The sequence below is a fragment of the Momordica charantia genome (assembly GCF_013281855.1).
Source record: "Momordica charantia cultivar OHB3-1 chromosome 3 unlocalized genomic scaffold, Mcharantia_2.0 BLBB01000003.1, whole genome shotgun sequence".
NCBI classification, from domain to species: Eukaryota; Viridiplantae; Streptophyta; class Magnoliopsida; order Cucurbitales; family Cucurbitaceae; genus Momordica; species Momordica charantia.
In genome coordinates this window covers 1,007,579-1,032,303 of record NW_028275161.1, presented here as the reverse complement: position 1 = coordinate 1,032,303, position 24,725 = coordinate 1,007,579, and the positions used below count along the sequence as shown (strand labels likewise).

The window sequence follows — 24,725 nt, the reverse complement described above, 5'->3', positions numbered from 1 at the left end:
TTCATTACCTTTGCATGTGTTTATTTAATTTTGGGTCAAAAAATGTGTTTGACATGACGATGAAGTGATTGTATGCTATACCTTCTATGTAATAAATGCATTAATTTAGGGTGTGTTCACAATAAATACTTTAGTAAAAAATAGGTTAAAAAATAGTCCTTGTACTTTCGCTAAAGTAACGATCGAGTCTCTAGACTTTAATTTGTAATAATTTAGTCTCTATACTTTCAAATTGGTGTAACAACTTGGTCCCTATAGTTTAAAATTTGTTACAATTTAGTCTTTATAGTAAAAAATTCCATTAAAATTAAGTGTCAGAAGGAGTCAAGAATCTGACCTTTTGCTTCAAGAATTTCCAAACGAAAACAAGCCAACTAGATTTGGCACCAATCTTCTTCTTCTTCAATAGCTCTGAGACCAATTTGTTGCGGAATCAAGCTAACTATCAAGTAAGATAAAAGCAAGAAGAGGTAGAAGAAGAGAGAACAACAAATGTTTATAGTGGTTCGACATTCAATGTCTACATCCACTGTCAATCAGAGAGCTTTTCTTTATTATCAAATGAAACTATTCACCAAGTACAGTACTCCAGAGTAGTCTTTATCTTAGGTATTTAAACCCAACCCCCTTCTAGATTGTTTTGTTTAACCAAATAAATGAAACTAGAAGCAGTTAACTAACTAATTGTGGGTGAGTTAACTCTAGTGAGAAGAATGAGTCAACTCCTTTAACTATGGTTAAAAACTACAATGACATTGATAGTACACCACATGAACGACATTTCATGAGGTTTTCATTGGAATTATTTGTCAATTTTCATTTGCTCATGACAAATTTACATACATAAGTCATATTTTGCACGAATGAGAAATTCAGAGAGAACGAGACACTATTGGATCAAAGTAAGAGAAAAATTATAGCCCGGAGAAAAAAAGAAGACATTTCAATGCTAGTTGGAGCCAAGAATCCGAGGGGACAGCATTGAGACGCTGCCAAGACCCGACAAGGTAGCTAACGCTACCCAGGAGCATCTCTATACTCCGAACACGGAGGTTCTACGCACAAGCAAGTTCGGAGTGTCCCAACATTACCTAGAGCATCTCAATGCTTCAATTGAGATTCCTCGCTTATTTAGGATACAGAGTTGAGATGCTACCTCTAGCATTGCTATCACTATTTTATAAATACGATATTTAGCCGCATCCAAAAGGACTTTTGGAGAATTCTAGAGATTTAAGCGGCGAGAAGGATGAGGAGACTGTTTTGAAGGCTCAAGATCGGGTGATTGAGTTAGAGACAATCAATCAACACGATGAATTAAGTTTCTTTTCTTTCCCTTATCTGTTTTTATTTTGATTATGAACTTCTCATCGAGATTTTATTGTACTTTCAAGAACATGAATAGCTAAATTTCTTGTTCTAGGGATTGAGATTTATGTAGCCGCTGGATTTATGAGTTAGATTAAATGATTTGTTCTTTATCTATTTGTACATTTGTTTGCTTAATTCTTTTAATCTCTTGATCACATATTAATTGTTGACAAATCTGAATCTTACGCTCAGGAGAGGTGGTTTAGATTGGAACTTGAATGCATGACTGAGTTAGTTCTAAGATAGAGCCTTTGTTTGTTAACGAAACTAGATAGAGATGTTGGTTTCTTAATAAGTGGGAGAATCAATTGTGCCCGGGAGAGACAGTTATGAATTGTATTTTCTTGACTTATAGATTAATTGCACACTCAATCTTGGTGTGTTTAATTTTTATGCTCTTAAATTCAGTTGGTGAAGTCAATTCCCTTATATTTGTTCCCCATAAAAGTTCTTTCTTTATTCTTTGTGTTTGTAACGCCATTGTTGTTTCTGTAAATAAATCGGGGAATCGGGGATTAGTATTTATGGTGCTTGAGTGGACTAGAAAACCCAATCCGATTGACGTGTTGGTATTTACTTACCATTTTTATTAAAACTTGACCCCTGTACACTTGCGGATAAGCAATTTTTGTTTAATTTATGACGTGTTCAAGAGTGGTTCTAGAATAAATAATTTAGTAAAAATTAGGTTAAACATACATTTGGTCCCTGTACTTTTGCCAAAAGTAACATTTTAGTCTCTAGACTTTAATTTCTAACAATTTAGTCTCTGTACTTCCAAATTGACGTAACAATTTGATCCCTATAGTTTAAATTCCTTACCATGAAAAATTCCATCAAAATTAATCGTCATTTTTATGATGTGTAAGAATTTATTTTTTGTAATTTATAAATACATTTGGTCTATCATCAGTTTATTAATCTACATACATAAGAAACTTAACAAAAAATTTCACGATATGCACTACATTGTTACAAACTTTAAACTACATGTACTAAATTATTACCTACTAAAAATTATTAAATTATTACCAAATCATTACTTCATAAAAGTACAGGATCAAATTTGTTTTTCAACCTAAAAATACTTCGATAAGAATGCATTTTGATGTTTTATTCTGCCCACTTAAAAGCACTTCTTAAGTACATAAAAGACAAAAATATTTTACTAAGTACTTTTCACCTTTTCAAACACACTTTTATGTCACTCCCTAACATATTATTTTAGAAGAAAAGAACTACCTATGGAAAAACTACTTGATTAGATGATGGAAATACCAGCATCTATAAATAATGGACTTATACGAATATTTCTTTCATTAATCATTCATTGAGTGCTCAAACCCATTTCACAATTTGAATACGTAATGTTATGAATGAGAAAATCTCAATTCCCTTCAACGGATTCAAAAGAGAAGATATTTTGATGACATTTAGATTCAGGAGAAGATATCCTATATTCAAAAGTAGAAGATTTCCCAGATAACACAATCCCTAGGATCAGGATTCAACTTCTATAAATAGGGAAGTAAGTCAAATTTAGGAGGCGGCAAATCTCTACTCTTTGCTATGCTCACAACACTCTACATTTTATACTCAACTACTTCGATTTCAACTTAAGCATCGGAGCTTGTGTGGCAAGAGCCACACCGGTCTTTAATGCTATTCTGTTTTGCAAGTCTCGTCGATCCCTTTTATTCATGAAGATTGATGTGAATTTGACGGAATTTCATGAGACCAAATTTCTACATCAACACCTAACACATTATATTATATCACATCATACGTAAATATATCTACTCATCACATAAATAAATAAAATATATACATAATGCAACTGGTTAAAGTATTATAAATCTTTACAAAAGATCATAGATTCAAATCCTCACTTTCTTGTATGAATTTTAGTACTAGGGAAAAAAATGACTAAGAGACCATAAACGTGTCGGGAAATTAGGCACTCAAAACAATTTTCTTTTTTACAGTTATATCCAGTTATCTAAGCTAATCACAAAATACAAGAGAAATATAAGAAAATCAATAAACGACACAATAATTTATACTGGTTAGCCCCAATAGATTATGAGTTACGTCCAATCTTCCGCTCAGATGCGGGTTTCATTAATAATGAAATTGGATAGAAGCACTCAAATATATCTCCCCATAGATATTCACCCTCTAGAGCTCCCAACAAAAACTATCTAGCTTGTAAATTAGATCATGATTCTATTATGAGTTTTTCATTCATGTACCTAAGTATAGTGTATTATACTTAGGTACATGAATGAAAAGCTCACAATAGAATCAAGATCTAATTACCCCAAATAAGAAGATCTTGATCTGCCCCGATGTTACTGCCAATACCCCGAGCCTCTACCTCAAAACAGCCACAAGATGCTCTCAAAACGACTTCTAAACTCAAAAAACCTAAAATCGAAGTTGTTATATTTATAGAACATCATTACAGTACCATGGCGCTACAGACGGAACGTTGCCTGCATGCACCCCATCGTGATAGCGGCAGCGCTACGGATGCTCCCTCCTTGGCCATCCTTGCCTGCAGCTCTGCTTCTTCTAACCTTTTCATTCCTGCTTCATCTCGACTCGCTCCAGACTCGTCCCGACATCGATTTGGCTCCACCAATCCCAACAAAAAAATTATATAAAGATGTATGGACTACAAATGTGTAATTTGTAGTTATCCTAATACAAAATTTGGAGTAATTCAACAAAATTAGGTGAGCTTGTGAATGATAATAATCATTGGCTACTTTCAATTGACCCACCAAAACGAAAACCATTTTATTGCTTTTAGAAGTAGTTGTTTTCATTTTGGGACCTAAAAATAATGTGTGTTGACATTGTTGATGCTGGGATTCTGGTAGACTGAATCTCTCCGCTCCGCGCACCAACTCGAATACTTCAGGACCGAATACCTGCAAAACGGAATAAAAACCCTAACCTGGTGTGACTTCAGTCACACTGGCTCCGATGCCTAAGTTAGCAAAAGGAGAGATTACTTAAACAAGTAATGGACTTAAAAGTGTAGTCTTGGTTTACCTTGGAGAGGTGACCTCCTCCCTATTTATAGTTGAATAATCCCTAGGATTTCGTAATCTTTCACCCTAGGTTTCAGATTTCGTGGGCCCGCACGCAAGAAAAACAATAGCCCTAGGTCTGGTCGATCATCGAAAGACAGAGGGCGGGGCTCGACTTTGGGCTGAGCCCTGCTCAGTTCGGCCCACCATTCACGGGTCGGCCCGCATGGTCCGTCTATGTTGTTATCTTTTACCCACAACAATTGCCCCTACTCTTGAAGTGATATATTTATTATTATTATTATTTTATTCTTATCATTTTGAGAGTATACTTACCGGTGGGCCATACCATGTGTTGTGCTGTCAACTTCGGGTTTTGAATCTAACAAACTCAAGAGGGATGGGTCACGTCAGTCACTACCTTGTCGCCTCCTAGTCAGGATTCTGGCCCGAGGTGGCTTCTTCCTTGGCTGCCGAGCCGAGTCGTGTCGTTGGAGTTTGTGACTAAGTTGTCACTATCCTTGACTGTCGAGCCACTTTTTGTGGATTCCCGTGCAGGTATGGTCACGTCATCGGTTTCCGTGGGATGTGTTGTCATGTCGAGTATCGGTTTCTGCATAGGTGAGGTCACGTCATCGATTCCCGCGAGATGTGTTGTCATGTCCCTGCTGGATCGATGACCGAGGTTGTCCTGGACTTCCGGGTAGCCAAGCAGGTCTCTGATCTAACGATCTTTGACCATGCGTCTAAATTGCATTCCCACACTATTGTTGCTATATAAACCCGTTCTCATTTCTTAATTTTCCACTCACTTCTTCCATCCGAGGTAATCATCTACACTTCCTTGCTATTTGCTTTACCTCCATGACTTCTAGTAGTGATCTAAATTTCGAGTGGACTACTTTCGAATTTCGATGATGAGTCATCATCCCACTTGTCGTCTGAGCTTCGTCCCTTTCGTCCCTTTTGGATGGACAACTCCATGCTTACAACGAGGGATTTGCACCGCCTCCGCTCGAAATATCGCATACCCGATTCAATCAACCTCCGCCTATCGAATCTCGGGGAGAGTGTCGATGGATCTTTTCCCGGAGAAGTCGTATTTTATGCGGCTATATTTAAATTTGGCGTTCGCCTTCCACTGCACCTATTTCTTCAAAATTTTCTAGCTTTTAACCAAGTGGCTCCCTATCAAATTGTTCCTAATGGGTGGTCCACATTGATCAGTTGCTTCATTCTGTGTTCCTATCTTGGGGGTGACCAACCCTTGACCGCGACCACCTTTATGTCGCTTTATTATCTTAAGCACAGCTTTGATGACAACTTTCATTTTTATATTAGCTCACGAAATCAAATTCTTATTTCGGGCCCTTCTTCTATAAAGCATTGGAAGGATGAGTGGTTCCTTGTCGGCGGTGACTGGCTTGCTCGAGACGACCATAGATTACATTTTCCTGTCCCGACAGAGTGTAGGGAGTTAGGTATGTAGCTTCCCGAACTCTCATCGGGACGTTCATACATCACATTCTAAACTCCTTCTTTCTCTTTTGTTGGCAGCTGCCCGTCCTACGAACTCTCTGCCGAAGCGTTGAATTTTTACTACTCCGTCCTCCAGCTGCTTGACGTTGAGCGGTGGGGTCCAGATCTGGTGAGCGAGCAGAACCTGGTGGATTTCGGCCTCTTCTACCCCCAGGTATCCATCTGAAGCTTTCTTTAAATTTGCTTTCAGTTGATCCTTATGTCATACTCTCTTTGTAGAAATGTCGAGATGGGCTACTTCCTTATTTGAAAGGGAATGTCGTCAGAATGCTCGAAGCTCGGGTGCTGGATCTAGTCGAGCTTCTGATGTCAAAATTACCGACTTGACGGAGGATGATCCCTTCTCTCGAGATCGGGCTCCATCGTCAAGACCTCTTACCGCACCCCGCCGCTCTACTCGGCTTCAAGGGACTTCAACTCCCTCCTCATCTCATGGCCCTCCCGGGTCTTATTCCCAGGTGTCGGCCTTCCCCTTTTTGGGCCCGTATGAAACCGAAATCGACGGGGCAGTTTATCTAGAGAGGGCTTTTACCCTTTGACAGTGATTGGGAGAGTCATCCAGTGGATCAAGCTTTGATTATTCTAACCCTCAGCAAAGCATCCATACTTGCCTCGACGATCTCCACCAGGTCAAAATCATAGTCGGTTTTCAATTTCTAATGTCGCTTCCTGCCAACACTGCTGTTGACTTTTGACAAGTTTTCAACCGCTTGGTTGTTTTTTCGGGTAGAGTCGCTGACGAAATTAACCATCTCCATGGTCATTATGCTCCTTGGGACGAGTTGGATTAGACCCTCGCCTCTCTAGATCAAGCCAATACGTTGTTGGCAAATGCCCAACACGACCAGGAGGTTGAATGGAGAAAATCCCGAGATGACCTCGCTGCTCTACAAAGGAAGCTCGACGAGGCTAATGATCGGTTATCTAACTCCAAATTCCTGGCCGCTGAGTTTAAGAAGACTCAGGACTATGTTGATCTACAGAATGCCGCCATGGAATGTGGCGTGTCCTGATCCCTCCGCCAAGTCTCTGAAAAGCATCCCGATGTTGACTATTCCTTTCTTCAGGAGCGTTTTCGGGATGAATGCAATGCTTCTGATGACATGGATGATAGTGACGACGACGAGTAGGGGTCGAATCATCTGTTGATGTTTTCATGCTTCAAAAAGCTTTCTATTTCTGTTGTCTTTGTTACCATTGTTAGTTGTATGTCGGAATTTTCAATGAAATCCCTTTAAATTTCTATTCGTTTAAGGCTCTTCATTTTGGCGGAGTTTACTTTGTCTGCTCTTAAGTTTTTGTGGGTTTCTAACATGCTGATTACATCTAGTAGTTTTATACCCTCCTCTTGCGCTCATTGGGTTCTTTGTCCGCCTTGTGTTTTAACCGTGCTAGGCCAAGTGGCTGCTTTTGGTTTAGCCTTTGATTGAGATTTAGTCGATCCGTAATATTATCTTGCCCCCACTTGATGAACTCATGAGAAGTAGTGACAATGGTTGCTTAAGTAAGTAATATGAATTTCATTAAACTGAAATAAATGTATAACCATAAAAAAGAAAAAGAAAAACAAACAGAAAAACAAAAATAAAAACTGCCTCTAAATCCTATCTCATCTGTCACTGATGTGGTCAAAATTACTTTGAAGTAGATGCCCCTGAGTTGTAACCCCTTAGCGAGGTATAGTAGCACACGTGTGATACTCGTTTCTTTCCTCTGACTTCACCTACCCCTCTAGGCGTTGAGAATTTCATAGATTGGTGGTATGTCGAGGGTATTGCCTTGAGCGTGTGTATGGTCGGTCTTCCCAATATTGCTTTGTAAGAAGACGAGTAATCGACGACGAGAAATTCTACCACTTTGATGACGCTTTTCAGCCCACTTCCAAATGTGACTGGTAGCTCCACTCTTCCTTCCGGAATGACTTGCTCCCCTCCAAACCCTACTGCTCTTAAGGATTTTCTCTCCTAGGTACATAGTCTTGTAGGCTGCTAAGGAGATGATGTCGGCTGAGTTGCCCTCGTTGACCAAAATCTGGTGCACCTTTGTGTTGGCTACTTGAAGGTGATAACCAACGCATTGTTGTGTGGGTGGAAGAGGTGAACAGTCTCAACTTCCGAAAATTCTATCCTTATGGGTCGTTCGGCAAAAGCTGCGTGGTAGACCTCATATTACCCTAGGCCCATTCTTGCTTCCCGTACACTTGTATTTCTCTTCCTGCCAGACTCCTGTTCTGTTGAACCTCCAATGATCGTACGAATTTCCCTGATAGGGGATTTGTTGTCATTTTCCCTATTCGGAGTTGCTTTGAGATCATCCACATATTCTTTGAGGTACCCTTTCCGGATGAGCCCTTCTACCACTTCCTTGAGATCAAAGCAATCCTGTGTAACATGTCCATGGTCTATTTGGAGGAGGCAGTATCGCCCTTTGCTTCTCTTGTTCGGAGGCGCCTTCATCCTCTCTGGCCATTTAAGTAGCTTTTGGTCTTTGATCTCCATCAATACCTGCTCCAATGGAACCGTGGTCGGAGTATACTTTTCAAACTTCATAGGTAGATCCTTCTGTCCGACGACCCGATCTCGCTTCTCCCACTTCGAGCTTAGGGGCTTTTCCCTTGATCTCTCTCTTTTCTGGTCGGCGCGCCTCCCTTCAGACTCTTTCTTTGAATGGAAGAACTCCCCAGGACTTATGTATTTCTAAGCTCGGCTTAGTGCTTCCGCGAAACTGCTCTGAGTTTTCTTTCTGAATGAAAATTACAGGTGCTCGTCCTTGATGCCTGACATGAATGCTAATAGCGATACTGCATCAGTTAGACCCTCCATCTATAGCTTCTTCTCGTTGAACCGTGCCACCTAATCATGGAGGCTCTCCGCCGTTCTCTGCTTAATGGTTAAGAGATACGCCACCGGCCGACTCTGATTCCAACCTCCTACAAACTGGGTTACAAATGCCCTGGCCAAGCTTTTGAAGCTTGAAATCGACCCTCGCTTTAGTTGTCGGAACCAAACCCTAACTGATCCATCTAGGGCGAAAGAGAAAACGCGGCATTGGATTGCCTCTGAGACCCTGTAGATGTCCATCCATTCTCGGTAAGCATCAAGATGATCAACCAGGCCAGTCGTTCCGTCGAACTGCTTTAGAGATGGTAGCTTGAATTTCGGAGGGACTTTCTCCCCCATTATCTCCTCCGTGAACGAGGAATCTGCTTGATCTATTAGTTCTTCCAGGTCGAAGCCTTTCTCTTTCAAGCTTACTTGCTTCTTGGATAACTCGGGCCCGCTCTCCAAGCTTTTCTTTGTCAAAGTCCCCTTGCCCGAGATCTCCTCAGGTATTCGGCTCATCTTTGCCCTCAGCAGGTGTTGGAGACTTGGGTCGTCCCTTGTCAGCATTCGGCTGGCCTTGCGAGTCAAAGATCCGAGTTCTCCGCTTGTGGTTTCCCTCCAGTTTTAATTTGCTCTGCGCACTGTTTGACGACTCATCTGCCTCACTCAGAGCCGAGCCCTTTCCCTTTCGGGGGTCTCTGACAAGTGGCGGTAGACTTGCTTCCCTCTGTTTCAATTGTTGAAGCAGTTGGGTCATGCGCTGGTACATCCCTTTGACCTTCTCCTCTAGAACAACAAATCGGTTTTCGGACTGCACCTGCATCTCGGCCTATAGATCCTCTGGCAAGCCTTCTCAACACTTCGGATCGGCTCGGCTCGGCTCAGCATCAATGCCTCCACTCAGAGGGTCGTCCATGTTCAACCTCCTCTTTAGGTGGCAGTCGCCATCGGAACGCTGCGGGGCTTTTCCGGGTTCATGTTTCCTTGATCGAACGTGCTTTGTATCGTCCCCACAGACGGTGCCAAATGTTGATGTTGGGATTCTGGTAGATCGGATCTCTCTGCTCCATGCACCAACTCGAATACTTCAGGATCAGATACCTACAAAACCGAACAAAAATCCTAACCCGGTGTGACTTCAGTCACACTGGCTCCAATGCCTAAGTTAGCAAAAGGAGAGATTAGTTAAACAATTAAGGGACTTAAAGTGTGGTCTTGGCTTACCTTAGAGAGGTAACCCCTCCCTATTTATAGTTGAATAATCTCCTAGGGTTTCGTAATCTTTCACCTTAGGTTTCAGATTTCGTGGGTCTGCACGCACAAAAACAATAGCCCTAGGTATGGCCGACCATCGAAAGACAGAGGGCGGGGCTCGGCCGGCCGAGTCCTGCTCGGTTCGGCCCACCATTCACGGGTCGGCCCACATGGTCCATCGGTCTATACTGTTATCTTTTACCCACAACAGACATGATGGTAAAGTGATTGTATGCTATACCTCGACCCTCCATAATAAACGCACTTATTTAACGTTTCTCTGTGTAAATTTCTATCTCTTTGCTCTTGTGCATCATCAAATTTTAAAAAATAACAATTTTAGTCTATGAATTTTTAAAAGATCTGTTTTACTTTTTAAGTTCTCAATTTTTTTTTTCTTTTCTTATTTTGAAGTTTAAACTAAAAAATAAATTTTAAAAATTTATGGATCTAAATAAAATCAACCTGAAAGATTAACGATCAAAATGAAAAAAAAATCTAAGAAGACCAGGGACCAAAATAATATTTAAACCTAAACATTTTTGTATTATATGCTAATATATATATATTCTTATTTTATATTCTATTTTAATCTCTAAACTTCATCCAATCAACTATGTTTAAACTTTTGTACCTTACCTCCCAACTTTCAAATATTTTATTTGAATTCCTTGAAATTGAATAAAATATTTTTTTATCCTTGTTAATATTTTCCATTATCAATTAATAAGAAATAAAATTCATTTTGAAATTTGATACCGGACTTTAACCACTGGTTCACATAGACAATTACTCATCAAGTAAATGAACAAAAAACAAACCTATATTATGTTTTTATTAAAAATTTGATTAGAAAATTAACAATGACTAAAATAGTTTTTCGATGGAACTAAATCATGATGTTTGAAAGCATAACTACCAAAAATAGAGGAGACATGATGAAATATAATTCGAAACAAAAATTTTTCCAATATACAATAATTTAGTGGCTACAAAAAAAAGATAGCAAGAAATGAAAATAATTAATTCATCAACATCAATGCCAAATAATATCATAAGGATAAGAATATGGAGAAAATTATAATGGCACTCTTTTCCTTTCTATTTTTTAAAAAACTAAAAACCAGTCAAATTCTTATTGGGTTCGTTAATGATGAGTGCGGATAAGCATGCAATATTGTTTATCTTAATACAACAAATGGAGGGAGGGGATTCGAACTCATGACCTCTTGGTCAAAACAGGTATCCATCGCTAAGCTAAGCTCATGTTGGCAGCATCATTCTATTTTGATTCCGCTCGCAAACGAACAAGATTCGGATTTTACAAGAGAGTCGGTGGCTGCTGAAGCTTGCTTTGAGAAAACACACGCATTCCGTTTCTAGTGTTTGATTTTGGCTGCATAATATATCACATCATTTTCAATTTCCATTGTTGTGATAAAAAAAAAGGAAAAAAAGAAAAAAAAAAGCTTCCATCTTTTTTACTTGTTTGGCCCTTAAAATCTCTCCAAAAGACCAAACAAGGCTTTAGAGTCTTCTGAAGCTTCAATATCATAAGTTTTCCTTTTCCATTATTAAGCTTCAAGAATCAAATTCAGAATTCATCAAAGCAAACCAAGCCTCCCCAATGAGGTGGAGGAGAATCCAATTCTCATTTCTCAACACCACCAGCTTGCAAGTTGCAGCTGCAAATTTATGGAACAATGGAGAATTGGATGCCAATGTCAGATTTGATGGTTACAGAACAATCCAATGGCAGAGAATTATAGAAAGAAGAAACAAACAAACAAACAAAAAAAAAAACCCACAGTTTTGACTAGAGGCTGAATCAAGAAGATTGAGAGATGAATTTTTTCTTTCTTTTTTTCAAGTGGGCAAGTTGCAAATGAGTTCAATTATCAACCCCAACCACCATATTAACTCTCTGACTCTGTCTCAGCCCAAACTATTGGATTCCATTCAGTGAGGCATTATCACAAACACATTATGGGCAGAGCAGATAATCGAGTGATTTTAAAACTATGAGAAGTCAGATTCTTACCTTCCAAAAACCATTGATCTTTGATTGTTCCATCTCTCCCACCGTACCACGTCTTCTACTCATAAGTACACTGAATGACAGAGAGAAATTTTGAAAGCAACAACGGAGAAGGATTACGAATTAGGTATAACATCCATGTCACAAAGTTTAGAGATCTGTTAGGGATTTGAGTGTGACCCCAAAGTTCCAGTCAATTTCTTACGGAGGATAATGATGGCGAAATGGCGTTAGCTTTCTTATCTGTCGGCCATGGGAGAGTAATGAAAGAAAAAGACTCACATCTGCTTCTTCTTCTTCTTCTGAATGGATGGTTTTGGGTACCCATTGTTCGAATTTTTCTTCTTCCGATCGCTTTTTTGTAATCGGATTTTCAGGCTTATGAGTCCGTCTTTCCTGTTTCATCAATCATTGTAAAGGGTTTCTCTCCAATTCTTCCAAAAGAGAATCTGTGGTATGCACGACCAACATTGCCTATTTTAGTAAATTTTTATAAATTTGTTGCAAACCTTTCTTTATTTTGAGAGCAATTGTTGCATTTGAACCAATGTTTTAAATGTCACGTCGATCGAAATGTCTATTTCTTAATTTCATGCAAATATTTATGAAAATATCCATATCGATGATATTTCTGTAAAAATTAGAAAAATTCTAAAAATCGTAAAAAATATTAAATGAACAAATAAATATTTTCCTATTTCTAGATTATGACCTCTCAATAAGAGATGAATGCCTTAACCACTCGGTTTGGCTTAATATTATGTATATATTAGTGACATTTTGTTGATATTTTTCATATTTTGTCGATTTTCTTGTACTATGATGGAAACGTCGATTTACCACTCATGTCGATGTCGAACCCATGAAAACATGTATGTGTCGACGTATCGACGGATATTTAAAATCATATTTTGAACTGCAATAATTTGGATATATGGGAGATCGAATCTCCGACCTTAAAAGAAAGAATACATGTTAATTATTGCTAATCTATGCTTACTCTTATTAATTGTCAATTTAAAGATGACATTCGATAGTATTTAAAGATTACACGACATGCTGATTTCAAGTAATTTCTAATATTTGGTACAGTGAACTTACATTAAAATGTTTTTGCAGTTGATAATGACTTATTAGGCACAGTATTGTATTAATCTAAAAAGTTCAATAACATATCTAAACTAAATAGATATCATTTGTTATATTGGACCATAGCTTTATTCTTTAGGTTAATTTTGGGATCTTCAATCTTCCATCTCAAATTTCTTGTACTAAAAAAGTAACAGCCATTTTTTAAAGTCTAAATAGGGATTGTTATATGAACAATTTAAAGACTATATATTTACGTGTTTGGTGAAGATTTGAATTTTCTATCTTTTTTAATTGAAATATATGTCCAAAAATTGAAGGATATATCTTAACCGTTTATTTGGAACGACGAAAAAAAAAAAAAAAGAAGATTTAAAATGGTTGAAACTTATATAGTATGACAGTGAAAGGTGTTGCTAATTTGGTTATGGTTAGTTTTGAATGATGATGGCCATATTTTATTTATTTACCTTGCCTCTCTGCAGAGGACTTGCCCGCTTCCCCTCTCTTTTCTTTTTTTGTGTGTATGTAGCCATGAACAGCGACCCATCAGAGGAGAATGTTGAAACAGAAGGCATCTCTCCCAAGGTATTCTTCTGCCCTAAAACTTCCTCCAACCAAATCAACATTTTCATACGGATTCTCATTTCTGCTTTGTCCCACACAGCTGAGAAATTGCAGTAGCTGTATTGTATGACTGTGTTGCTTTACGGGTCCATATGGGAAGTGGGTTCGCTTTGGATTTGAGTGAAATGCATTTTTACATGGTAGATTCCCTCAAAGTCTCCTTTTCAGCCTGAAATTTGGGATGAATCTGTAACCTTCTTCGTTTGGGGGCAGTTCTCCATTTTTTTGCTTGTTTGTTTGTTTGAGAATGTTGATGGGAAGATGGGCTTGGTAGCTTTGATAGTGGGTTTGAGTGTTTTTATCAAAATTGCTTCTATCTTAATGATGAATACTTTGTTGTTTGGTTCCAATATTTCAAATAGGATGTTTAGGGCACACTCATGGGAGGCCTTTCACAGTTGCATGAACATTTTCACGGCGACACAAGTGGTCGAATTTTTTTTAGTACAACATGTGGGGGGTAGGGATCGAATTCACACTCTCTTGGTTGGAGATATATACCAATTACCACTAAGCTATATTCGCTTTGGCGACACAGGTGGTCAGTTTGATTTCCTTAAGGACCAAACTTCTTCTATTCTTCTCTGATTCAAGACAAATTGAACAAGAATTAGAGAATAAAGAGATTGGTGAAAAAATGTGTGTCAAGAGAAGCTAGTGAGAGACTTTTGTGTAAAGAATAATTAGATTGAGTGTTTAAGCTAACAGTACTTTGTAAAACACTTGTCTCAATTACTTATTTCAAAAGTACAACCAACTATTTTTTACTATTTCTGATCAGAATGTGAAGAATGAGTCCTACAGAAGTGTGCTTATGTTGGCTTACCAAAGTCTAGGAGTGGTTTATGGCGACCTCAGCACCTCCCCTCTATATGTTTACAAAACCACTTTCTCTGGGAAACTGAGCCTCCATGAGAATGATGAAGAGATTTATGGGGTTCTATCCTTCATCTTCTGGACATTTACACTCATTGCTCTCTTCAAATACGTTTTCATTGTCATGTCAGCCGACGATAATGGCGAAGGTAAAAAGTTTTTCTGCTCATCCATTATAAGAAATAGTCGTTTGATTTAATTGTTAGAGACACGAACATAGTCCCATACGGTTCGAAGTGAGGAAGATTTTAGATATATAAGGACAACATCTTTAAAGCCTTTTTTCTGAACGTTAACTTCGAGATTTTTGGAAAATATGTAACTGTAAAGGACTCATTAGCTTGAAGCGCAATATTTAGATAGTTGGAAATGAAAACTTGATTATTTCAGAACATTGGCTTGTGATGCAGGGGGTACCTTTGCACTGTACTCTCTTCTCTGCAGGCACGCAAGATTATGCATTCTACCGAATCAAGAGCCGGTAGATGAAAAGCTATCGGCGTACGACATGAAGGGAATCCCAGAAACGAGGCCGAGTGCCACTCTGAAGTCCTTTTTTCAGCTTCATCCATCTTTTAGAAATTTTTTTTTGGTGTTTGTTCTCTTTGGAACCTGTATGGGTATTGGTGATGGAGTCCTCACTCCTGCAATATCAGGTCACTGCATTTACTTTTAGCTTAGATCATCCTAACATCTCAAGATATAAGTTGAATGCCACTGCTAATTCTAAAAATATTGATTTAGTTGATAATTTTAAAATGACTACATAATTGATTTCTTGGATTTGCTAATTCTTAAAATGATTTATAAGTATCTGTCCTTTCAGTTCTTTCAGCAGTCTCAGGAGTCAAACAAAAGATCACTGGACTCCATGAGAGTAAGTACTATCAGCCTCTCAACCTCTCTATAATGGTTGCATTCCCATATATAGCAAAACAATTAAAACATGCCAAAATTTGTGTGTTTCTCACTTTCAGATTATGTTGTTTTAATCTCGTGCGTCATCTTAGTTGGATTCTTCTCCCTTCAGCATCGTGGAACACACAAAGTCGCTTTCATGTTTGCTCCGATCATCACGGCATGGCTTGCCTGTATTAGCGTTATCGGAATGTACAATATCATCAAGTGGAATCCATGTATATATCATGCGCTCTCTCCAGTTTATATGCTGAAGTTTCTGAGAAGCACAGGCGTCGAAGGTTGGATTTCATTAGGCGGAGTCGTTCTCTCAATCACAGGTGCCTTTAATTACATCTCAAATCGTACGGTTTCGTGATTGAGTTCATTCCTTATGGGATATTTATCATAGGTGTGGAGGCAATGTTTGCTGACTTAGGCCACTTCTCTTCGCTTTCAATCAAGGTAACTCGTAACTGTTTTTCTTTTCTAAATATAATAAGTCAAAGCCATCATGATCCTAATGTGGTTGTAATCCTCATTTAAATCACAGTTTGCCTTTACATTTCTTGTATATCCCTCTTTGATTCTTGCTTATCTGGGTGAGGCTGCATTCCTATCTAAGCACCATGAAGATATTCAAAGGAGCTTCTACAAAGCAATACCTGGTAGGAACTAGGAAGTTAATAAGTTTAGTCTATGAACTTTTAGTATTACTGTGTCTAATAGGTCCTTAAATTTTCAATTTTATGTCTAATAGATCACTAAATTTTAAAAATGTCTAATATGCCCTTGAACTTTCTACCTTTGTGTATAACAAGTTTATGAAACATTTTATAAAATTCATAGCTCTATTCTTGACCCTCTAGTTTTGTTTCTAATAGATCTATGAATTTAAAAAAAATGTCGAATAGACAGCAACTTATTAGAGGCAAAATTAAAAGTTTAAGGACCTTGGACACTTCTTAATTTTAAGAACCTATTAGACGCAAAATTGAAAGTTTAGACTTTAGAGACCTATTAGACACATTTTAAAGTTCATATAACTTTCGACCAAACTTGTAATTTAACTCACAAAGACCGTAGGTTGATGTACTCATATCTTAACATGACACTATATTGTTTGTCGGTGTAGAGGCTGCATTTTGGCCAGTGTTCGTCGTTGCCACTTTTGCCTCTGTTGTAGGAAGCCAGGCTGTGATATCAGCTACGTTCTCCCTCGTAAATCAATGTTGTGCTTTGAATTGCTTCCCCCATGTAAAAACTATGCACACTTCAAACAAGATATATGGGCAGATTTATATCCCAGAAGTTAATTGGATGCTAATGTGCCTCTGTTTAGCTGTGACAATTGGGTTGAGAGACACAAATATGATAGGCCATGCATATGGTACAAGTCTTAGAATTGTGATCCTTTGGGCTTAGATTTTGAATTTCTTGAGAAAGAAATCTGATTTTCTTTTATGGGTTTGTAGGGCTGGCAGTCACAATCGTTATGTTTGTCACAACTTGCTTGATGTCACTTGTGATAATTCTGGTTTGGAAGCAGAGGTTGATCAATGCCATTGCATTTTTCATGTTTTTCGGGTCAATAGAACTACTCTACATCTCGGCGTCGATCAGCAAAGTTCATGAAGGCGGGTGGATTCCCATCGTTCTTTCTATGATCTTTATGTGTTCGATGTATGCATGGAACTATGGGACGATGAAGAAGCAAGAATACGATGACGAGAACAAAGTGTCGATGAATCAGATACTTTCTTCAGGGCCTAGCCTTGGCATAGTGCGTGTGCCCGGGATTGGACTCATATATACTAATTTGGTGACTGGGGTTCCTGCTGTTTTTGGTCACTTTGTGACCACTTTGCCTGCATTTCATCAAGTGCTTGTATTTGTTTGTATTAAATACGTTCAAGTTCCCCATATCAACGAAGAAGACCGTTTGGTCATTACAAGGGTCGGGCCGAAAGAATGCGACATGTTTCGGTGCATCGTGAGGTACGGTTACAAGGATTTGCTACAAGAAAACTACGATTTTGAGAACAGATTGGTGTTTGCTCTAGTGCATTATGTAGAAACAGAAGGTCACTTTTGGAAACCAATGACTCGCGTCCCTAGAGGGTGTGAAAATTCAGAGGAAGAGCCATGTGAATATGAACCATTGGAGCAGGCTTTTACAAGCTCAAATATGTTGCAGTCTTCTTGCAAATATCAGGTAACGGACACTGCAGTCGACGATCGGGAGAAGTCGATCCGTAATGAGGAAGTGATGCAGATATTGAGAGCAAAAGAATCGGGAATCACGTACATTTTCGGTCATTGCTCAGTCAAGGCAAAGAAATCATCATCCATTTTCAAGAAGCTGGCCATTGATATTGTGTATGCTTTTTTGAATCAGAATTGCAGAGCGCCTGAAGTTATTCTGAATGTGCCTCACACTTCTCTTTTTGAAGTTGGCATGGTTTATTATGTATAGTTTCAATTTCAACCCAAAATATATATACACACACACACACACTAAGTAGTTCATTCCTAGGCCTTGCCCTTCATGTTTTCACATTAAGATGTAGCTTTGTTTTTATACTTTCATCTCAACAAAATAACAAAAATTTAACTACGTTTACCTTACTTACTAGCTAGCCTAACAAGAGAAGTACAGGCCAATGGAAGTACTTGGCCTATCCGAGCCTATCAATAAAGGAGAGGCGGACAGAGAGTCGGCTAAGCCATATTTATTGAGTAGAATGAATGTATGTGGAAGAGGTATATGCATGAGTATATCACAAGGAAATTAAATACTTTTAAATAACAAATTCGAGTTGAAAACTTGAAGAGTCCATAGACTGCTTGATGTGTCTTTTCATCAGGTAGAGAAGTAATCTTGGGAAGATTGCTCGCAACCATACAAAGTATCATATAGTGCAAGTTCATGGTCCATCTTATGTTTAATTCGATATCTCACTATCACTCTTTTGTATGATAGAAGGGTACGTCAAAACAAACTTAAATTATAACTTAAACGAACTCGATATTTAAATTCGTTCGACACCCAATAATATCCTACCATAAAGGTAAAAGGAGAAACTAAAGGCATGGAAATATGGTTAGAAAGATTAGTTCTCTATTCTTTCTTATACTAGGCCACACTTATTCACAAACACATGGAGAGAATGAGTCTTCCCCCTCCAAAATTGGCCTATATATATATATATCACACCCTCCCTCCTCTCCATCTCCACATTTCTCTCCCAAAACAAACAGTTATGGATACTGTGATCGGAGCTCTCGATTCATGCAAGCCATTCAACAACGACGTAGCTTCTGCGCCCCAAACCGGGTCTCTCGCCATCCCCGACTCGCACTCCTCATCCTCCATCGTGTCCCCAGATGCGACGCTCGGGCGCCACCTCGCCCGGCGATTGGTCCAAATAGGGGTGAGCGACGTATTCTCCATCCCTGGCGACTTCAACTTGACCTTGCTGGACCACCTAATCGCCGAGCCAGGGCTGTGCAACGTCGGGTGCTGCAACGAGCTCAATGCAGGCTATGCAGCCGACGGGTATGCGAGGAGTCGTGGGGTCGGGGCCTGTGTGGTCACATTCACGGTTGGAGGACTCAGCGTTCTCAACGCCATCGCTGGAGCTTACAGCGAGAATCTTCCTGTGATCTGTATTGTTGGAGGGCCTAACACCAATGACTATGGAACCAGTAGAATTCTCCACCACACCATTGGCTTGTCTGATTTCAGCCAAGAACTCAGATGCTTTCAAACTGTCACATGTTATCAGGTAACATAAAATATGACAAATTTTAAATTAGAAGTTGATTGAAATTGATTATTATTATGTGTTAGGGAGTGATAAACAACATAGAAGAAGCGCATGCTCAGATTGATAAGGCAATTTCTACTGCACTGATTGAGAGCAAGCCTGTGTACCTCAGCATCAGCTGCAACTTACCCGGCATCCCTCACCCTACTTTCAGCCGAGAGCCTATTCCATTTTCTATATCTCCAAGGTAATTCAAACTCTGTACTTTTCCTTGTCTTCGGTCCCGTCCGGTCCGGTCGATCCACTTATCTATTAAATAGAATCGAAATAGCCTAGTGAAAAATGTGTAACAATTTAGACCTCACCATTCAAGCGTCGATTTTTATCATAGGTGTTTGTAATTTATAAACACGTTTGGCCTCTGTTATCGATGTATAAACATTTTTTAAGATAGAGACTGATGATCGTTTAAAACTTCAAACTACAATGACTAAATTGTTCTCTATTTGATAGTATAACTTCAAACTACCATGACTAAATTATTCTCAATTTGATAGTATATTCACCTGAATTGTTACCACCTAAAGTTTATAAACTAAATCGTTACTTAAAATATCTGGTTGGTGCAGAATGAGCAATAAGATGGGGTTGGAAGCGGCAGTGGAGGTGACAGCGGCATTCCTAAACAAGGCCGTGAAGCCAGTGATGGTCGGCGGGCCGAAGCTGCGAGTGGCCAAAGCTTGTGATGCATTGGTCGAGCTGGCCGATGCCTGTGGCTACGCTTTGGCCGTGATGCCGTCGGCCAAAGGCCTCGTCCCGGAGCACCACCCCCACTTCATCGGAACATATTGGGGAGCCGTTGGCACCGCCTTCTGCGGCGAGATCGTGGAGTCCGCCGATGCATATTTGTTCGCCGGCCCCATCTTCAACGACTACAGCTCCGTCGGGTATTCCCTCCTTCTTAAAAAAGAGAAGGCTGTAATCGTGCAGCCCGATCATGTCATGATCGCCAATGGACCAACTTTCGGGTGTATTCTAATGAAGGATTTTCTTCAAGAACTCGCCAAGAAACTGAAAAGGAACACAACGGCGTACGAGAACTACCATCGGATCTTTGTCCCCGACGGCCAGCCACTGAAATGCAAGCCCAATGAGCCGCTGAGGGTCAACGTTATGTTTCAGCACATACAGAAGATGCTGTCGGCCGAGACCGCGGTGATCGCCGAGACCGGAGATTCCTGGTTCAACTGCCAGAAACTCAAGCTCCCTAAAGGTTGCGGGTAAGAGATCAAACTCCAACCCTAATATGTTCTGTGTTCGAATCCTTACATCGTAATATTATTTTTTATAAATATTATCGGGGCTCGAAAATGGACTAGGTACGAATTCCAAATGCAATATGGTTCGATTGGATGGTCTGTTGGGGCGACATTGGGATATGCTCAATCGATTCCAAGTAAGCGTGTAATTGCTTGCATCGGTGATGGAAGCTTTCAGGTTTTAAACTTAATTTATATTATTCCTTTCACTTCTACCAGATCATCATATTTATTTGAATATGATCCACGTTGTTGCAATTGCTTTTAAGATAGTGGTTCTTTTCCTTTTTAACATAGGTGACAGCACAAGATGTGTCGACCATGATTAGATGCGAGCAAAAGACGATAATCTTCCTAATCAACAACGGAGGTTACACCATCGAAGTCGAGATCCACGACGGACCGTACAACGTAATCAAGAACTGGAACTACACAGCACTGGTGGATGCAATCCACAATGGTGAAGGCAAATGCTGGACGACAAAGGTTTAATCTTCAGAAAGAACTTCTATCAATTAAGCTTGAAATTTTCTTGCCCTTTATTTTGATGTTCATGTCTTTTGCTCTCAGGCGCGTAGTGAGGAGGAGCTGATCACAGCGATTAATACCGCGACGGGAGAGAAAAAGGATTGTTTATGTTTCATCGAAATTATTGTTCATAAAGATGATACAAGTAAAGAACTACTCGAGTGGGGATCGAGAGTTTGTGCTGCGAATAGCCGCCCGCCAAATCCTCAATAGATGAAGCCTAAATCGAGTTCTAGATGATCAGTTGGAGTTGCAATAAAAAGTATGATATATAGGTGAATTTGAATGAGTTTTTGTTGCCTAATGAGTATTTTCTCATTCAATTTGTTCGGAAAAGAAAATCAAAGTATTTTGCGGAAAACTATTTAGTGTATTGTGTGGATTGATCTCTACTCATTGATTATATATATGTAACATAAATTACTGTGGAATATATTTCTTTTAATAGACCCAAATTCTTTAACTCTAAACTTAGAAAAATGTTATAATTTTTATCCCTCGATCAACATTTTGCTAATTCACCTATTAATTAAAAAATCCATAAAAACTCACTAATTTAACAAAAATCAAGTTTCTCAATTGATTAATGTAAAAAATCAACCATTAAATAATTCAACCAAAGCTTACAAATATTAGAACAATTCTCATGTCCGACTGAGTGTATGTTTTCTTATTCATTTGACACATGAGATTATTTTCTTCAACAAAATTTCAAATGAAAATCTATTGAAAAAGTAAATTTTGTGACACATTTAAAGGTTAAGGTGAAAAAAACAACATTATCTAACAGTGAGGTGTAAATTTAATATTGTCAAGTTCAGGTTTAAATTTAATATTTTTCTGTTATATGTTTATATGTATTTATGTCCCTCTCACATAAAATTCTACCTTCCCACAAAATAAATGTAAGAATCAAGATACTCGTCCAATGAAAATGTTGGATTCTCACCAAACAAACGGCTCCGAAAAAACTTTATGCAGGGTGAGTTTACAAAAAGTAAATTATCTCATAAAAATACATCTTCATCATTGGAATGAGATATTTTGCCAAAGTCGTTCCATAATTAGTTGAATTGCCAGGTTTTGTCAACTATATATATATATATATATTTTTTCTTCAAAAATTACTTCATATATAACAAATAAAACATATTATTAAGATGATGAAAAAAAAGGAAAACAGAGGTAAAGGGCTAAAATTATGGGTTTTTTCTAATTTGGAATGATTCACTAGTTCTAAATTTAATTCAATTTAACTAATATTACATCCAACCCTCCAAAATGAAAGAACTATCTTTAGCATGGGTTCCTTAAAATGATTATGTCCATTTCTCTTAATCATTTTAGTAGGTATTTTACTATTCTTAACAACACATTTAAATTCTAATCAAATTTAGAAATAGAAAAAAATGTTTTTATAGCAATCCGAAATAGCTAAATGGATAAGGCATGTTTATAATTTCAGAAGTTTATGGCTCAACTCTCACTCCGCAATTGTTGAATTAAAAAAAAACGACATTTTCAAAAATTACTTTTTTTTAGCTCTCAAAACTTTAACATTGATTTTGAAAACTTTTTTAAAATGTAGATATATAACAAAGTAAAGAAACACGCAAATAAAAGTTATTGATGTTAAATTCTATTGAACTATTGAAGGTCGGCTACGTCTTCACTAGACGAGCTTCGAAGTGTCTATTTCCTTCTTTCAGATCTTCATTCGGACGAGCTCCAAAGTTCAAGTCACTCCAAGTTCGATTTGAGGTAGGTGTTGTACGGTTTAGAATCCTTTGTGCAAGTGTACACAATCGTTGTAGCAAGTGATAAAAAGATTGTATCCACATGGATTCATAACTAAACACTTCAATATTTTATTTAAGAAAACTAAATAAACTTAGCAAAAGTATGGTTGAATACAAAGACTTTGGAATTTAAATGAAATAGTGCATAAAAAGCTTACTAACTAACTGAATAGAAAACAAATGAATACAGTTTGAATTAAACGGGGTTAACTATTGATGTAACAAGGGTAAGAGGGAAGAGTTTATGTGACTTTTTCTAGGCTCATGTAAACAATGCTACCACATTAACAATGTTGATATACTGGCCAAACAGACATGAAGTCTTCCCAGACGTCCCAGATTTTCTACTATTAAGGTTTTTAGACAAACTCGACAGCATATCAGTTCAGTTTATAACCTTGCTAGGTGAGTCCTATTCCTAAGTACCCACCCTCTAATTCAAGTAGATCTAGCATGAGTTGAAGTCAAACACTCTCTTTACAATTTTCCAAGAGTTAATAAGAAGATATCCCAACATGTTGATCAAACATTATTGACAATAAACTATTGAAAACAACTTCAACTCAATATTCTTCATCATTCCAAAGGTGTAGAAAGGGAGCTGAAGGATTAAGCTCCAAATGAGTTTTCTATCTTCTTTCCACCGAAGCTTCAGTGAATCTCCTTCTCTTCTTGTCTTCTTCGAACACTTTCAGAGCTTTCTTGAAGTGAGAGTGAAGTGATGTTTCCAAAAAGTGTTTTGAGACCTTCCTTCAATGTGAGTATTTATACCCCTTGATTTTTAGGGCAACAACAGATAAAGTGGCCCCCAGCTCTCACTTCCAGGTGATTCTCCGAGTTACTGCAGTAACTCCCAGGGTAAAGTCCTGTCACTGTCAGATTTGTCGTTTTCTAGCACTTTTTTTATTCCAATACTGTAGAATCAACAATGTTGCAATAAAATACTCAAAATTAGGTCATTGTCCCTAACTTTCAACATAATCAACAAATTTTGGAGAAGATAACAAAATCATGTAATCTTTGTACAAAATCAATGTAGAATGTGTGCTAGAGAGGCTTTCCTTAACTAATTTTCATGAGATTTTAACCTCACATAACTCTCTTTTGGAGAGTTATCAGTAGGTCGGCATCAGATAGAATTGCATACTTGAGTCATAGGATATTCCAACAAGAGGTTAAGTGGTTATAGGCTGTCGAATTTGAGGTCGGTGTCCCTTCAACTCGAATGTGCACGCTTAAGAAGAATAAGTTGATCCTCTAGACTCCTTCAGGTCGGTCCTTCTTGGTAGGTCAGAGGTGATCTTTGAGACATGTAAACCCTATCAAACTTATATAATTGGTCAACGTACCATGTCAGTTTTTACCCTCCAATTGTTGTTTTTCCCCCTCTTTTCCTAATGGTGAGGTGCCAATTTCCTTTTTCAATTATTTGTATTATACTCATCCCCAATATACCTTCATGGGCTAGACTATGTTACAAATCCTCCTATAACATAAAACTAACCCATTAATAGCCAACTAAATTTAAGGAGTGAACTTGTAAGAAAAAACTACAATAATTATAAATTATAGAGGGTGACGGTAGGAATGACTAAAATAAATAAGATGTTTTAAAAAATGGTCAAACCACAAATGATTAAATTGATATTTTTTTTAGAATTTTTCTGAATAATATTTTAGACAAATATACCATTGTAACAAATTAGGTATATGTGCTTAATTTTAACGATTTTAAATAACTAAAATCTAATTTAAAAA

The 24,725-nt window shown here is 38.2% G+C and overlaps 2 protein-coding genes and 1 long non-coding RNA gene across 11 annotated transcripts; 2 read left to right on the top strand and 1 right to left on the bottom strand.

Moving 5' to 3' along the window:
• Positions 1 to 11,037: 11,037 nt before the first annotated feature.
• Positions 11,038 to 12,304, bottom strand: LOC111018962 (uncharacterized). Of its 2 annotated transcripts, XR_002602462.2 has the most exons (3): positions 12,066 to 12,304; positions 11,510 to 11,709; positions 11,038 to 11,420 (listed from the first exon to the last, which is right to left on the bottom strand). It is a non-coding gene; the product is annotated as an uncharacterized LOC111018962 (long non-coding RNA). The 2 variants fall into 2 exon arrangements; XR_015789687.1 differs by having other exon boundaries at positions 11,038 to 11,709.
• Positions 12,305 to 12,388: 84 nt separating this feature from the next.
• KT1 (potassium transporter 1) lies at positions 12,389 to 18,179 on the top strand. Of its 8 annotated transcripts, none has more exons than XM_022295232.2 (10): positions 12,389 to 12,516; positions 13,637 to 13,739; positions 14,560 to 14,803; positions 15,065 to 15,310; positions 15,481 to 15,531; positions 15,632 to 15,892; positions 15,964 to 16,016; positions 16,105 to 16,219; positions 16,687 to 16,941; positions 17,027 to 18,179. In XM_022295232.2, exons 2-10 carry the CDS (start codon positions 13,686 to 13,688, stop codon positions 18,025 to 18,027), a joined length of 2,280 nt encoding a protein of 759 aa, XP_022150924.1. In that variant the 5' UTR covers positions 12,389 to 12,516; positions 13,637 to 13,685; the 3' UTR covers positions 18,028 to 18,179. The 8 variants fall into 8 exon arrangements, with proteins under 8 accessions (XP_022150924.1, XP_087977644.1, XP_087977646.1 ...); XM_022295233.2 differs by lacking the exon at positions 12,389 to 12,516 and adding an exon at positions 13,819 to 13,918 and having other exon boundaries at positions 13,576 to 13,739; XM_088121518.1 differs by lacking the exon at positions 12,389 to 12,516 and having other exon boundaries at positions 13,570 to 13,739; positions 15,665 to 15,892.
• A 147-nt stretch (positions 18,180 to 18,326) lies between these two features.
• On the top strand, positions 18,327 to 21,593 carry LOC111018977 (pyruvate decarboxylase 2). Its single transcript, XM_022295255.2, has 6 exons — positions 18,327 to 19,339; positions 19,405 to 19,568; positions 19,951 to 20,601; positions 20,701 to 20,818; positions 20,938 to 21,126; positions 21,211 to 21,593. Exons 1-6 carry the CDS (start codon positions 18,713 to 18,715, stop codon positions 21,379 to 21,381), a joined length of 1,920 nt encoding a protein of 639 aa, XP_022150947.2. The 5' UTR covers positions 18,327 to 18,712; the 3' UTR covers positions 21,382 to 21,593.
• Positions 21,594 to 24,725: the final 3,132 nt, after the last annotated feature.